This window comes from Emiliania huxleyi, assembly GCF_000372725.1.
Source record: "Emiliania huxleyi CCMP1516 unplaced genomic scaffold EMIHUscaffold_378, whole genome shotgun sequence".
Taxonomy (NCBI): domain Eukaryota; phylum Haptophyta; order Isochrysidales; family Noelaerhabdaceae; genus Emiliania; species Emiliania huxleyi.
The window spans coordinates 36,737-49,801 of record NW_005199138.1 but is presented as its reverse complement, the minus strand read 5'-3'; the positions used below and the strand labels follow the sequence as shown (position 1 = coordinate 49,801).

General features: G+C 65.9%; 5 protein-coding genes across 5 annotated transcripts in view; 3 read left to right on the top strand and 2 right to left on the bottom strand.

The window, feature by feature from the left end:
• Positions 1-445: 445 nt before the first annotated feature.
• Positions 446-1,226, bottom strand: EMIHUDRAFT_243123 (hypothetical protein; the record flags this gene model as incomplete). The annotated part of the gene is made up of 3 exons (XM_005771599.1): positions 446-602; positions 718-827; positions 1,149-1,226. The coding sequence occupies 3 exons, from the start codon at positions 1,224-1,226 to the stop codon at positions 446-448; spliced, it is 345 nt and encodes a 114-aa protein (XP_005771656.1).
• A 1,478-nt stretch (positions 1,227-2,704) lies between these two features.
• On the top strand, positions 2,705-3,481 carry EMIHUDRAFT_243122 (hypothetical protein; the record flags this gene model as incomplete). The annotated part of the gene is made up of 2 exons (XM_005771598.1): positions 2,705-3,350; positions 3,420-3,481. The coding sequence occupies 2 exons, from the start codon at positions 2,705-2,707 to the stop codon at positions 3,479-3,481; spliced, it is 708 nt and encodes a 235-aa protein (XP_005771655.1).
• Positions 3,482-5,872: 2,391 nt separating this feature from the next.
• EMIHUDRAFT_243121 (hypothetical protein) lies at positions 5,873-6,781 on the bottom strand (the record flags this gene model as incomplete). Its single annotated transcript, XM_005771597.1, has 2 exons — positions 5,873-6,574; positions 6,665-6,781. The coding sequence occupies 2 exons, from the start codon at positions 6,779-6,781 to the stop codon at positions 5,873-5,875; spliced, it is 819 nt and encodes a 272-aa protein (XP_005771654.1).
• Positions 6,782-7,668: 887 nt separating this feature from the next.
• Positions 7,669-10,184, top strand: EMIHUDRAFT_243120 (hypothetical protein; the record flags this gene model as incomplete). The annotated part of the gene is made up of 7 exons (XM_005771596.1): positions 7,669-7,758; positions 7,853-7,954; positions 8,323-8,411; positions 8,478-8,652; positions 9,748-9,778; positions 9,904-10,048; positions 10,124-10,184. The coding sequence occupies 7 exons, from the start codon at positions 7,669-7,671 to the stop codon at positions 10,182-10,184; spliced, it is 693 nt and encodes a 230-aa protein (XP_005771653.1).
• Positions 10,185-12,045: 1,861 nt separating this feature from the next.
• EMIHUDRAFT_458777 (hypothetical protein) overlaps positions 12,046-13,065 on the top strand; it is a gene marked incomplete at its 5' end in the record, with an annotated part of 3,456 nt that continues 2,436 nt past the window's right edge. Inside the window, 2 exons of the mRNA XM_005771595.1 lie at positions 12,046-12,696; positions 12,783-12,831. Coding sequence (XP_005771652.1) covers positions 12,046-12,696; positions 12,783-12,831 — 700 coding nt within the window. The remainder of the gene's footprint in view (positions 12,697-12,782; positions 12,832-13,065) is intronic.

Below are 13,065 nucleotides of genomic sequence, written 5' to 3'. Positions count from 1 at the left end.
GCAGATCCCTCTGAGGCGGGAGGAGAGGGCGGCGTTCGGCCCGCTGTGGAAGTGCACGAGGTCCGCAAACTCTCGCAGCGGCCGCAGCGCCGGCGCGTACAGGTCGTTGCAGATACAAACCACAGGCCGGTGCAGCCCCTTCCAGCCGCCGCCGCCGCCACCGCCGCCACCCTCTCCCGCGCCGCCGCCGCCCTCGCCGCCTCCGCCGCCGCCTCCGCCGCCGCCGCCGCCTCCGCCGCCGCCTCCGCCTCCGCCTCCTCCTGTGGCCAAGCGGATGAGCTCCGAGATGGCGCCGGTGCCCTCAGCGCCGCCCATGGCGCCGTCGATCTCGTCGAGGACGATGAGGGCAGGCTTGCGCGAGCCAAAGACGGGCTGCACCTCGCTCGCATCGACCACGCGCTGCCGGAGGACCTGTTCACAGCACGCAGGTGTGAAGAGACGCCGTTCACAGCTGCGCCCCGCTCCGTTGACCACGCGCTGCCTTTGCTGACCGGTCGTCGCTCGCGTTGATCTCGAGGAGGCGGTAGCCGGCGTGCCTCGCGACGACGTGCACCAGCGCCGTCTTGCCCATGCCGGGCGGGCCACTCAGCAGCAGCAGCGGCCTAAGACTCATTGTCGACGAGTCAGTCTTCGCGGATCATGCCGGCCGGAACCATCGGCAGCATCGGCAGCGGCCGCTCGGGCGGCGCGGCGCGGCTGGCGGAGCGCGAGGCGGACGTGGCGGCCCCTCTGCCGAAGACGTGCCCGTCCCACTGCTTGACCCACCGCAGCACTTGCCGGTTGAGCCGCTCGTCCGAGAGCAGCTCGCCAAAGCCGCGCGGCGAGTGCTTGTCCACCCAGAGGCTGGCGCTGCCTGCGGCGGCGGCAGAGGGCGGCGGCGGCGGCGGCGCGGGGGGCGGCTGCCGCTCCTCGCGGAGGGCCGCGTCGAGCAGGGCTCCGATGGGGGCGGACAGCAGCCTGACGGGCGGGGCGGCGGCGGCGGGAGGAGTTGGGCGGTGGGGGGGCGAGCGACCCGCCGGGCGCGAGAAGGAAGGGCGTTCGGGAGAGGGGGCGGAGAGGACGCCGGGGCGGGCGCTGGTGCGAAGGCACCCTCCGGTCGTCGGCGTGGGGAGCGGCTTGCGCGCCGCAGGCCTCGCGAGCTGCCGCACTTGCACGCCGCCGTGCTCCGCCGGGACGGTGTAGACAGCACGCACCTCCGCCTCGGCGCTGCCCTCGTCCTCTTCCATGACGTCCGCCTCGTCGTCGGCCGCCGCCTCGTCGCCGGCCGCCTCGCCGCAGGCACTCGCGCCACCGACGGTGCCGTCAACCCCACCGCTGCTGCCGTCAGCGCCGCCGCCGCCCGCAGTCAGCCCCGCCGCCGGAGCGGCCAGAGGAGCGAGCGACGGAATGCCGTACTCCTCCTCAAACTCGGCTGCCATGGCCTCGTCGTCGTCGGCCATGGCGTCTTCTATCATGTCGTCCTCGTCGGGGAAATCGTCCTCGTCCATCCTTGGCGGGATCGCGGAGCCGCAACGGCCTCGGATTCCTGGCGGGAACTCGTCCAGGTCTGGCGAAAAACAATTGTTTCTGCGAGGCGGCAACAGAAAAAAATTATAAAAAAACCGCAAGGCGTCACTACGTGCCTCCCCGTGTTTGTAGCCTGGCGTGCTCCGTTTGTGCCGCGTCTCGTGACCCCGAGTCCATTTTTAAAAACCGCAACTCTGCGCGAGACGTGACCGGAGCGGTACGCCTCGGCGCCGCGAGAGCAGCCGGTCGGCGTGGGCACCAAGCGTGCGGCTGCCGGGCGCCTCCGCACCGACAGGGGCGCCGCGGCAGCAGAGAGCACTCCAACACCATACCGTTTTTATGGCGGGTCAAGAGACTGCCACGGTGTCCAGTTCACATAAACGCACAGCCCCGGGCCCGAAATCGCACAGAGACAGTCACGCAACACGGAGTCCCAGGGAAGGCGAGCAAAAACCTTATCGCGCGCGCTAGACGCCGACTCGGAGGCTGCACCGGTCAGGCGCGCAGCCGGAGTAGAGAGGGAGGCGCTCAATCGCCGCACGCGGCGAGCGCCTCCATCATCTCCGCCTCATACGCACCCTCCACCCCCGCGCCCGCGCCTGTAGCGTCCGTGCGCGCGAGGATGGCCTCGCCGGGTGGTGCGGCCGCAGCTGCAGCTTTGGCACCCTCCAACCTCCTTGCTTTTTTGAGCAGGTGTGCCGCCGCGCGAGCGACGCTCCGAGATCGCCCGAGATAGCGCGGCGCGGCCCCGAGATCGCCCGAGATCGCGCGGCGCGGCCCGAGGCGAGGTGGATGGGTTGGGACCAAGGGGGCGCAAGTGTTCAGTGCGGTAGACGGTGAGCTCGGGGCGCGTGAGCCGGACTTGTGAGCCGGACGGCTTTCATTTCTCTCTGCGTTCTCGCACATGGAGTGCGAGATACTCTACTTTCCGCCCAAAACTGTCACTCCCCTTTCTCCCGGCCGGGGTGGGGCGCGCGCGGGGGCGGCGGGCGGGTGTGCGGGATGTCTGTGGGCCCGAGAGAAAAAAGAAAGAAAATGCCCAACCCAAGGGAGGGATGGAGGACGGCACGCCGCCACCACACAGGTGTGGGCCCGAGAGCGATACGCCATGCTCGTTGCGTTTGTTTCATAACTAAGCTCAGAAAATACGTGTTATGGGGGGGACTCTGTTATTGAATTCTTCCTCTGCTTTCATCATATGTCTACCGAGCCCGAAGTTCGTGAGCCTCTGCTCGCTCTGGACGTCATCGATGTGGACATTCTCCCCGTCGTGGCGCGCGTGTCGGCCTCTCCCACTCTCCTCTTTGCGCTCCGCCGCGTCTGCAAGTTGTGGCGCGATGCAGTCGATGGAATTGATAGGACGAGCAACGTTTGGCAGGAGCTGCTGTCGGCGTTCGGCGTGCAGGGGCGGCTGCCGCCCGAAGCGGATAAGAAGGCAGCCTTCGTGATGCTGCTGTGCGAGCCTCGTAAGCTCCTCCGCCGCTGCTCAGTGCATGTCACCAGCTGGCGCCCGAACATCTTGCGAGAACTTGGAGAAGCTATGTTCGAGGACCTTGTCGGGCTGCTGGGCTGGCTGATGGCTGTGGGCGAGGAGGCTGCCACCAGCTGGCGCCTTCTGGCCAACGACGTCCTCCTGCGGATACCGCTCTGTGAGCCGGCGCTCGCTTTGTTTGGCGTCTTGATGACTGAGACACGTTATCGGCAGGAACATTGTCGGATGTACGACGAGTGGCGAACGTGCGCGCCGGCGCTCGCGTGCCGGATAGCCGACCGTGTGCGGGGCCAGTCCGAGGACGACAAGCGGCACGCTCTCGCGTCCCTCGAAAGCCTCAGTCGCAAGGTGGGTGTGCGGCTTCTGGGAGGCCTTAACAAGGTGTCAAGGTCGCTCAACCTACCCACCACGGCGTCAGTAGGGCAGGCCGCGTGCGACCTTCTTCGGACAAGCTGCACTCGCCGCCTGCTGTACTCTGACTAATATCTCCGTAGCCCCCACAACCGCCCCACCCTGAGCCCTGGCTGTCAGGCTGTCAGGTGCTGTCAGGTAGGTGATCTGTCGGACTGTTGGGCACTCTCTGATAGGCACTGTCAGTTGCCTCAGAGTCACAGCCCCCGCCGCCGGGGCGCGGGCATCGGAGAGATCCAAGTCTGAAGTCACTGCGAGAGTCGTCTCCAATTTCACAATTCCAAGATCGACGACACACAAAAATGAAAGTAGGGAGGCTTAATTGGAGAGCGGGGGGGCCTCCCCCATAGGTGCTGCACTTGACGTCCATAGAAGGCGCGCGGCAGAGGCGGGAGGGAGGCGGGGAGAATCTAGCTCGCTCTGGCAGGGAGGCAAGGGTGTGATAGAGTGTTTGGGTGAGAACAGGCGGAGTGTGTGTGCCTGTACGCGATTGGGAGAGCACTTGTGACGAGGCATGGTTAGGCGAGTGGCAGTCGCTAGTGCGGACTTGCTAAGTCGTGTGTGCTCCCTTTTGCTGGCTAAGACTGGAACATTTTTTTTATTGGAGAGCGGGGGGGGGTTCACTGACCACCCTCTGAGCTCTTTGCATCTCCCCGCCGCGTTCCGAAGATGGTCCGAACGCGCGCGCGGGGCGCCGAAGCGCCGCAACGCAGTCCCGCATTGTGGTCATGCAACGTGCCAAGCGCGCGGAAACGGAGACAACGCCACAATGTGGCCTACCCCAGCACGGGGGCAAAGACCGCCGTTCCCGCAGAAGACGTGCGCGCCCACAGACGGAGCCACCCCTGGTGCGCTCGCGAGCAAGTCGAGGCAGAGGACCAGCCGCCACGCCTCGCCCGGCCGCCCAACGAACGCGCGCGCGGCGTCGGGCTCGAGCGGCGGCGCGGCGGCGACGGTCCCGCGCCTCGCCGCTATGACGGCCACACGACCGCAGCTCGTGTGCGTGTGGCCGTCTGTGCGGCGTGAATACTCCCAACGCGCTCGTCGGTGACAGTGTACTCCGACACCTTATGTAACCTGCTGTTGCTGCTCCACTGCTGCTGATTGTGGATACGATTTCTCCGATCACCCCGCCCGCCCGCCCCGCCCCGCCTGCCCGCCCGCCCACCCGCCTGCCCGCCCGCCCGCCCGCCCGCCCGCCCGTCCAACCACCCATTCCCATCGCCATCTCACATACCTTCATATAGGCGCTCGAGACCTCCTCTCGCTGCCTACTCGCTGCCTCTGGGGAGGGGGGGAAGAAGTCAGGTTGAGCTGGACTCGCCAGGCCGAGGCCCCTCCCCGAAAGGGCAAGTATTAGCCACATGAAACCGAGACCCCTCCCCACCACCCCGACCCCCCCACCCCCTTGCTCCCCTCCCCCCCCTCGGGAGGGCCGAACTGAGGCGCCCGTGGGGACCCCACAATTCCCTTCCCCCCTCGGAGGGGGCCAGACGGAGGCGTACCCCGTGGGCCCCGCTCTTTCCCTCGCATAGCGGCCACTCTTCGGATCGCTGGTCGAGCGACCCGGGGGATGCCCCGCGCGCCTGACCCAGGCGCGAGAAACGAATCTGCGAGGCGTGGCCGCACATGCGGCCCGATGGGAAGGAACGGGGCGAGCCCCCTCCAACCCACCCGCGCTAGGTCTCGGGGGACGCAGGGGTCACACCCGCGCGACCTCGGGAACTAGCCGGGGCAGTCGGAGAAGGGGCAACTCCGTGCACTGACGGTCGGCCGTCAGAAAACACGCCTCCGTGGCTCGGGTTACACCAATCCTCGCTACCCAACGCGGCCAAAGGATATCCACCTCGAGAACCTCGAGAGAGACTCCGACACCCTTGCCGCTCACAGGTGTTGGATCCGGTGTTAGCTCTGGCTGTCTTGGGCAGCAACCTCGAGCAAAAGACGTTCCGCCGTCTGCCACTCGCTGGCGGGAGACTGCGGGGCTGCGACGCGCGCGCCTGCGCCGCTGAATGCTACATCTAGCACGAATAGCCGCGTTCGACCGCCGGCCCGCTCGGGGCCAGGACGGTCGACGCCAGGGAGGGAGTGCAGAAGAACGTATCAGTGCGGATGACGATCTACGTGCTCCAAGACGCGACACATGCGTGTGATGAATGGTCAGCCATCCCTATAGCTTATTTCATATGGCTCTGCAATTTTACACCGAGCTGAGTGCCCACACATCATGTTTGTTGCGCTTCTTTTGTCTGTCGGTGGCGCACCACAACACGCGTCGGGCGTGGGGGATGTTCTCACACCGGCGTGGCACACACATTCCTAGAGGGGGCGCGCATCGGACCGGCATCCAAGAAGCGGGCCGAGAGGCATCGTGACGTCGCGGCTCACCCTCAGTGCAGCGGTGCGAGGCAGGAGATGGTGGTCCTCTCGGGAGGATGCACGAGTCGAAAGGAGGAGGCGTTCTCAGGAGAAAACAAGCACGGCGCCACGATCCGCCGCCGCAGCCGCCACCTCCCGCCGAGCCCGCGAGCGAGCGGAGGCGGCGCCACTTCCACCGGGCAGGCGCAGCGCGTCCAGCTTGGGTAGCGCGCCCCCGACCAGCGCCATGGCGAGAGCGGAGAAGCCCGCGGCCGAGAGGTCCGCCCCGATGTTGAGAGTGCTGAGCGAGGGGAGCACGGGCGCCTTGTCCAAACTGCGACCACTGGCAGCGGTCTGGTAAGCCGAAGCCACAGCGGAGCACGACGCGAGAAGTTCTTCGCAGAAGCGGTCGCCAAGGCCCTCGAGCGAGAGATCCAGCCGCTCTAGGCGCGGCAGCGCACCGGGGTGGCACGCTGCCGTGACCAGCGCCGTCGATGACACGCTGGCGGCGGCCCATGCCGGCGACCCTCTCGCACTGCCGCCGCCGCCACCGAGGCCGTTCGCGCCGGGGAAGGCGAGGTCCCTCAGGCAACACAACGAGCCGTTCCGAACGAGCGAGGCAAGCATCAAAGCGTGGGAGCGGGTCACGAGCAATGCAAGGACCCTTGGTCTTAGAGCGATCACGTTCCAACGGTTCAGGCTCGGCGTGGCGTGAGGAACTGAGAGAACGTCGGGGAGCGCGGTGATGGCGCCGTTGTCGTGAAGCAGCACCCACAGCGCTCGCACGTTCTCGTGCCAGCGCCTGGCCTCGTCTCGGGATCTCAGCAGTGGCGCGACCACGGTGCGGACTCGTTGGCAGCACGAATGGAGGGAAGCAGCATCCGCGTCGCCGAGTACCTTGACAATGTGATGGAGCAGCTCGTCGGGAAGCGAAGACAGGAAGTCCTCGTCACTCGATCCTGTCGCCGCCGAGACGCTCAGGCTCGAAAAGAGGCTGTCGAGGGAGGCTGACATTTCGCAGACACACAGCCGACGGAGCCGCTGTCGCATTCACGCCGAAATTCACAACTCCTTCGGCGCTGCGGCTCAACACGGTGTTGTGAACCGGCCTTGGGCTCAACGAGGTTTTCCGGAAAACAAAAAGGAAAACAGAGGGTCCCCAGCACTTTGCGTTTCCGGAAATTTCCAGGGAAAACAGAGGGTGTTTGGTGCTCCATTCTGGAAACTCGCGAGTTTCCCTGAGTCTGAGAGCTGGTCTGGGGCAAAATCTGAGGCAAAATTGAGAAAATCGACAAAATACCCAGGCGGTCGCAGGGTAATTTCCAGGTATACACGGGTTCTCCGCGAAATTCCCGGCATTTTGCCGATTTGGCCTAAAATTTGGCTGATTTTGGGCCCAAACCAGCCTCAGACTCGCTCGGCTCAGAGCCAAAAATTTGACGATTTCCACGCAGTTTTCCCGGGAAAAGAGAGAGCAAAAGAGAGGGTGCTGTAGAGAAAAAAGGAAAGGAAAACAGACGGGGTGCGAGAGGCAAACCTCGTTGAGCCCAAACCTGGCCGAGCCCAAGGCGTTTCGAGGTACGCCATCGCGGCACCTGCCTGTAGCGCACGCTCTCCGACACCGCGAAATCCTGAAGGTGGCTGCACGCAGGCATGGTGTCGCTGAGCACGGCAAGACGCACGGTCTTGGAGTTCGCTATCTCCGCTGCACCAGGCGGAGCGGTTGTCCGGAGCCACGGTCATTCTCAAGTCCGGAGCCACGTGAGCTTGCCGACGGTCATTCTCAAGTGCTGAAGTTGGTCCCAAGCCGCCGCAAACCACCCTTGCCGCAGGTGTTGGATTCCGGTGTTAGCTCGGTGGCTCGGTGGCGGTGGCGCGGCTCGCACGGCCGTACCTCGGCCATGCCTCGCGTGTGCTGGGGCGCTGAGCTCTCGGGGACGCGGTCGCGCTGCGCGGAAGCGGACGCCTCGACGCCCCACGATGCGTCTCAAGTAGCGGGGCATCTTGCGAGCCAGGCAACAGCGCCGCACGCGGACGCTGCATACCCCCCTCCTCGCCTCAGCCGCCTATCTTTTTCTGTCGTAGATGTGCAGCCGCTGCCGAGTTGAGCTCGCCATCCCGTACGACCGCGTCCGAACGCTGGACAAAGACACGGCCAACAAGCTGCGCATGACCAAGACGAGCGGCGTATGGAGCGTCTGCGAGGGCGCGTTCGGCAAGTGCCCTTTTCGCCTAGCCAACAACACCAAGCGCTCCAACATGAAGGACTGCATCGGCCCGCCGATGGCGATCCTCGCTCCTGCAAGCTCTGGAACTGCCGCCGCTGGCGCTGCCTCAGTTGCCGCCGCTGCCGCCGCTGCCTCAGCTGCCGCCGCTGCCGCCGCTGCGGAGGCGGGAGCGGTGGCGGCAGCGGCGGCCCCGTTGGCGTTGGTGGGGCCGACGGGTTCAGGGGTGGGCTCGGCATTTGCGGCGGAGAGCATGGGGGCAGTTTTCGCGCCAAGAGAGGTGGCCGAGAGGGTGAGGCTCGGGCCAGCTGTGCTCAGACCTGCAAGTAGGCGCCGCGCTATGTCTCTCGCTTCGTCTGCCGCTACAATGGGTGCGGCAAGGACTACGTGTCGATGGACGGCGTGCGTGCCCACTGCAGGTACAGCGGCGTGGGCCCAGCACTCCCCCCTCCCCTCCAACCCGCCTCCCTCCACCTCACGCGCAGGAAGGATCACCCGGCCTGGCTGAACAGCCTTCCTGCCCGCAAGCCGTCCCTCTTCTGCGAGCAGAAGCAGGTCGAGATCGAGATTGCGACCTCCACCGCCGCCGACTCGATGGCGCCGGTCCCAGACGAGTACTTGCACGAGGGCGAGGGCGGCGCACTCTTCGTCAAGTTCAAGGTCTCCAACCGCACCCTCGTGCCCCTCGCGCGGTGGGAGGGCGTGGCACGGCTCGCCCGGCCAGGGGGGCAGCCAGGGGGGCAGCCAGGGGGGCAGCCAGGGGGGCAGCCAGGGGGGCAGCCAGGGGGGCAGCCAGGGGGGCAGCCAGGGGGGCAGCCAGGGGGGCAGCCAGGGGGACAGCCAGGGGGGCAGCCAGGGGGGCAGCCAGGGAGCCAGCCAGGGGGGCAGCCAGGGGGGCAGCCGCCGTCGCTTCCGGCGCAGCAACCACCGCCTCAGTCAGCGGAGCGTCCTCAGCCACAGCAGCCCCCTGAGACTGGTGGTCCGAGCCAGCAGCCGCTTCAAACGGCGCAAGCGCAAGCGCAGCCGCCGCCCGCCGCACGGTCTGCGCCGCCGCAGCAGCTTCCTACCAGCCAGGCGCAAGACCGGCCAGCACAGCCGCAGTCATCACAGCCGCCGCGGCCTCGGCTGCCGACGCCAGCACCGCCGCAGCTCTCGCCACAGCAGCTGGCGCCAGTGCCGCTACCACAGCAGCAGCTACTGCAGCCGCTGGGGGCTCCCTACCCGACGGCCGCGGCGGAGGCCGGGGTGGTGGCGCAGGAGGGGTCTGCTCGAGCGCTCCCTCACTACGGGCAGCCGCCTTGGGCCCACGCCTTGCCCGTGGCGCGCCATCCTGCCTCGCAGACCGCCGACCCGCAGGTGGTACAGACCGCCGACCCGCAGGTGGTACAGACCGCCCACCCGCAGGTGGTGCAACGGATGGTGCCGCCCGCGATGCCGCCAGGCGCGCCGCCCGCGAACGCTGAAATCTCCACACAGCACGCGCAAACGCGGCCCGCACCCTCAATTCCCCCCCCCCCCCCCCCCAGCCCGCCCGCCCGCCCCGCCCTTGCTCCCTCCCTCTCGCCTCCCTCTCTGCCTTCTCTCGCTCCCCGACCTCCCTTGCATCCCCAGTCACCCCTCCGCCCAGGCATGCTGCCGATGCAGCTCTTGGTCGCTCAGCAGCTGGGCATGCCCGGGATGGCGCAGCAGCATGTCTTCGTCCCTCCTGGCATGTTGCCGCCACAGCAACTACAACCTGTCGTGCTGCCGCCTCAGCAGACGCCGACAGGGATGCAGGCCGTCGCGGGTGAGCTCTATCTCGGCCTCATCTCGGCAACCCCTATACCCTGCAGTTTCGCTGATCTCCCTATACCTTGAGACATGCACAGCACATCCTGGCTACACCTCGGCTCAACTGGCTGCCTGTCGCAGGTGGGATCGCGCAGCAGCCGCCGGAGCAGCCGCCGCAGCCGTACACGGGCGCCTCGTACATTGGCATGCTACACGAGGCGCAGGAGACATGGACGGGCATCACAGGCCTACTCCGCCTGCGGGACACAACATCCGATGGGCGGACGTGCGAGGAGCTACGAGATACAGGACAAGTACAACCATGCAGGCGAAGGAGGGCGTACTGACCTCGGAGTCGTAGTGTGACTGTGCTCCTTAAGTATTTTGGGCGCGATTACATGGCATTATTCTCGATCTCGTGAGATCGTCTTTGCCAAAAAAAGTCAATATCTCGACTAGCCAACACGGAGTGCTGCGATCGGGAGTGGACCCCATTTCTTTTTTCTTTTCTTTTTTTGCGAGACGAGCTCCATCCGAGCAGCAGCTGTTCAGTCACTTGTAGCTAGCTGAGTCTTGCACTCGTGATACCTGTGGCGACCTGTGCGCCGAACTGTGGCTCGGTCCCTGAGTGGGTTGTTCATGCAACAATCAACACGTTCACGCGTTCTTGGTCCAAACCGAGGACGGCCGCTTGTGCTTCGGTCGGTGTTGCAGCACAGACAGATGCTCCCGGAAGAGCCATGCGCTGTGGGCAGAGAGGGAATTTCACCTCCGGGGCAGGTCGGACCCTCCCCCCCTCCCCCTAGCGTGTGGTGTGCAGAAGCGCGCCCCCCTCCCTGGAAGCGATGTGCGCCTGCTCAAACTATTGGCGGCATCAAGTTGGAGCACGACAACGGTGAGCGCCTCACGCACGCTGGGCAGGCTGCGCAGGCTGCGTGGCCAGACGCGCTACCGCCTCCACGCCAACGTGTGCTAAAAGAAACACCGTCTGGGGAGACGCGTTCATCATCGCCGCCACATACCCATGTTCTTGCACATGCCAGTATTTTGCACGGCGGGCTTAGACAATCTCACTGCCGCATTTGTGGTCGCATCCTGGGCAGCTCCATCTCGTTGCTGCGTTTGTAAGAAGGCCCGCGTCCTGCCTGAGCGTAAATTCAGCTCCTGTGGGCATGCCGAGGTGTTGATGCGCCCTTGGGCGCACGTTGGTGTGAAGAAGACGATCTCATATTGTGTCGCATGGCCAGTGCCGCCGCGCTGCCCGCAGCACGACTGCATGCTGGTGTACTGCAAATCCGATGCAGACACGAACAGTAGTTCATGAGCAGGAGTACAGCACTGATCACATGCTTCAGATGAACGATTGGTGAGCTGTGCAGTGGCCGTGCATGCAACTCTGTATCCACGTGCCCCTGTGATGAGTGTCGTACCAACATTCGCCCAGACGCCCGAGCCAGGAGCATAGTGAGCCCACCAACCTACATCACGCGTACGACTACCATTCGCATGTGCACAGTCACTGAACTCGTGGTACACCTCTATCCATGTGTGGCTTGGCACAGGGCCGCGAATGGTGAAACGTTCGTTGTGCTGCCACGAAGATGTCAAGTTGTAGCTCGGATTTAGTGCAATCGGCTCAAACTCAACCACTTTTGTGCGAAATGGGACTGCGGTTAGCTGGCTCCCATGCTTATTGCGCCCCATAACGTCGTTCATTGTGCTCGTCACGTCAGCGTCGTCGAGCAAGTAGAGCTGCCATGCGACAGCGCCGTGCTTGGCACTGACCCCTGAGTAATCTACAAGCGACCCCCTGACTGCTGCGGCCAATCCTCCTGGCCGGTAATGCCTTTGAAACAGAGCCCGCTTACTCTTGGGCAGAAGCTTGTGCCACCAGTGGGTGAAGCAGCGCAGGTCAATGGGGAAGGACTCCTCTGAGTGAAGGGAACCGTACACCGCATGCAGGTAGTGACGCCATTCGGACGCCATAGGGTGGGGGCCACCTCGAACCCCCAGCCAGGGATTCGAGCGGAGGGTGCCCCGGATTCATCTATCCGTCGGGCCCCGGAACATTCATTAGAACTGATCACTCTGCGCAGCAACCGTCGGCCGCCGCTTTTTAGCTGGACGGCAGTACGCTGCGCCGTCGCTCTGTCGTGCACGGGTGGAAATGTCGGAATAGCCTTCCCGTAGGAGCCAGAAAACGGCTCGCACACCATGTAAAAGCTCTCAGCGAGCTCTCTCGAAGCCACATCTCAGTTTTCGAAGCGTGCCAAATTTTGTGCGATGAACTTTATTTCTTTTTCTTTTCTCGACAGCGATCAGCCACCACCACCACCAACGTCGGCTACAGCCGGCGCCGCGCCCGACCTTTCCCTCCTCGCGCTGCGCGACGGCCCCGACGCCTTCGTCGACGAGGACTTCTGCGGCGCCCGGGCGCTCTACCTCGATCCCGCCAGCCCTCCTCCGGGCCAGCCTCCGCCAGAGACGGTGCGCTGGCTGCGGCCCGCGGAGGTGTGCGCCGAGGCAGGGTGGCCGGCACCGGCGCTCTTTGTCGACTCGTCCAGCTCGTCGGACGTTGTGCAGGGCCGTCTTGGCGACTGCTGGTTCCTCTCCGCGCTCGCCGTGGTCGCACTGCAGCCGCGGCTTCTCGCGCGCCTCTTTCGCCGCTGGGACGATCCGCCGGCGTCGGCTGGCCGGTGCACGCTCGTCTTCCACCACGACGGCGCGTGGCGGCCGGTGACGATCGACGACCGGCTCCCGTGCGACGCGGACGGCCAGCTGCTCTACGCTCGCTCTGCGACGCCGCACGAGATGTGGGTGCCGCTCGTCGAGAAGGCGTTCGCGAAGCTGCATGGCGGGTACGAGGCGCTCGTGTCCGGGTTCGCGGACGCGGCGATGCGGCAGCTCACGGGCGGCGCGCCGCAGCGGAGGCTCGTCACCCCGGGCGCGGGCGATGAGAAGCTCTTCCACGACAACATATCTCCCCAGATCTCCCCAGATCTCCCCATATCTCCCCATAGGCGACGGCGAGGACGCGTCCGAGTCGCTCTGGGCCGAGCTGCGGCGCTGGTGCGGCGAGGGATCACCCGTAGGGTGCGCGCACTCGCTCGCCGCGGCACGGCGGCTGGCGGCTGGCGGCGGCGGGGGCGGCGGGGGCGGCGGGAGCGGCGGAGGCGGCGGGAGCGGCGGAGGCGGCGGGAGCGGCGCCGCCGGCGGCGGCGCTCCCTCGCCGCCCCCGCCGCCGGGAGAGGGAGGCGTGGCGGCAGAGGTTGGGGTGGGGGAGGAGGAGGAGGGGGAGGAGGT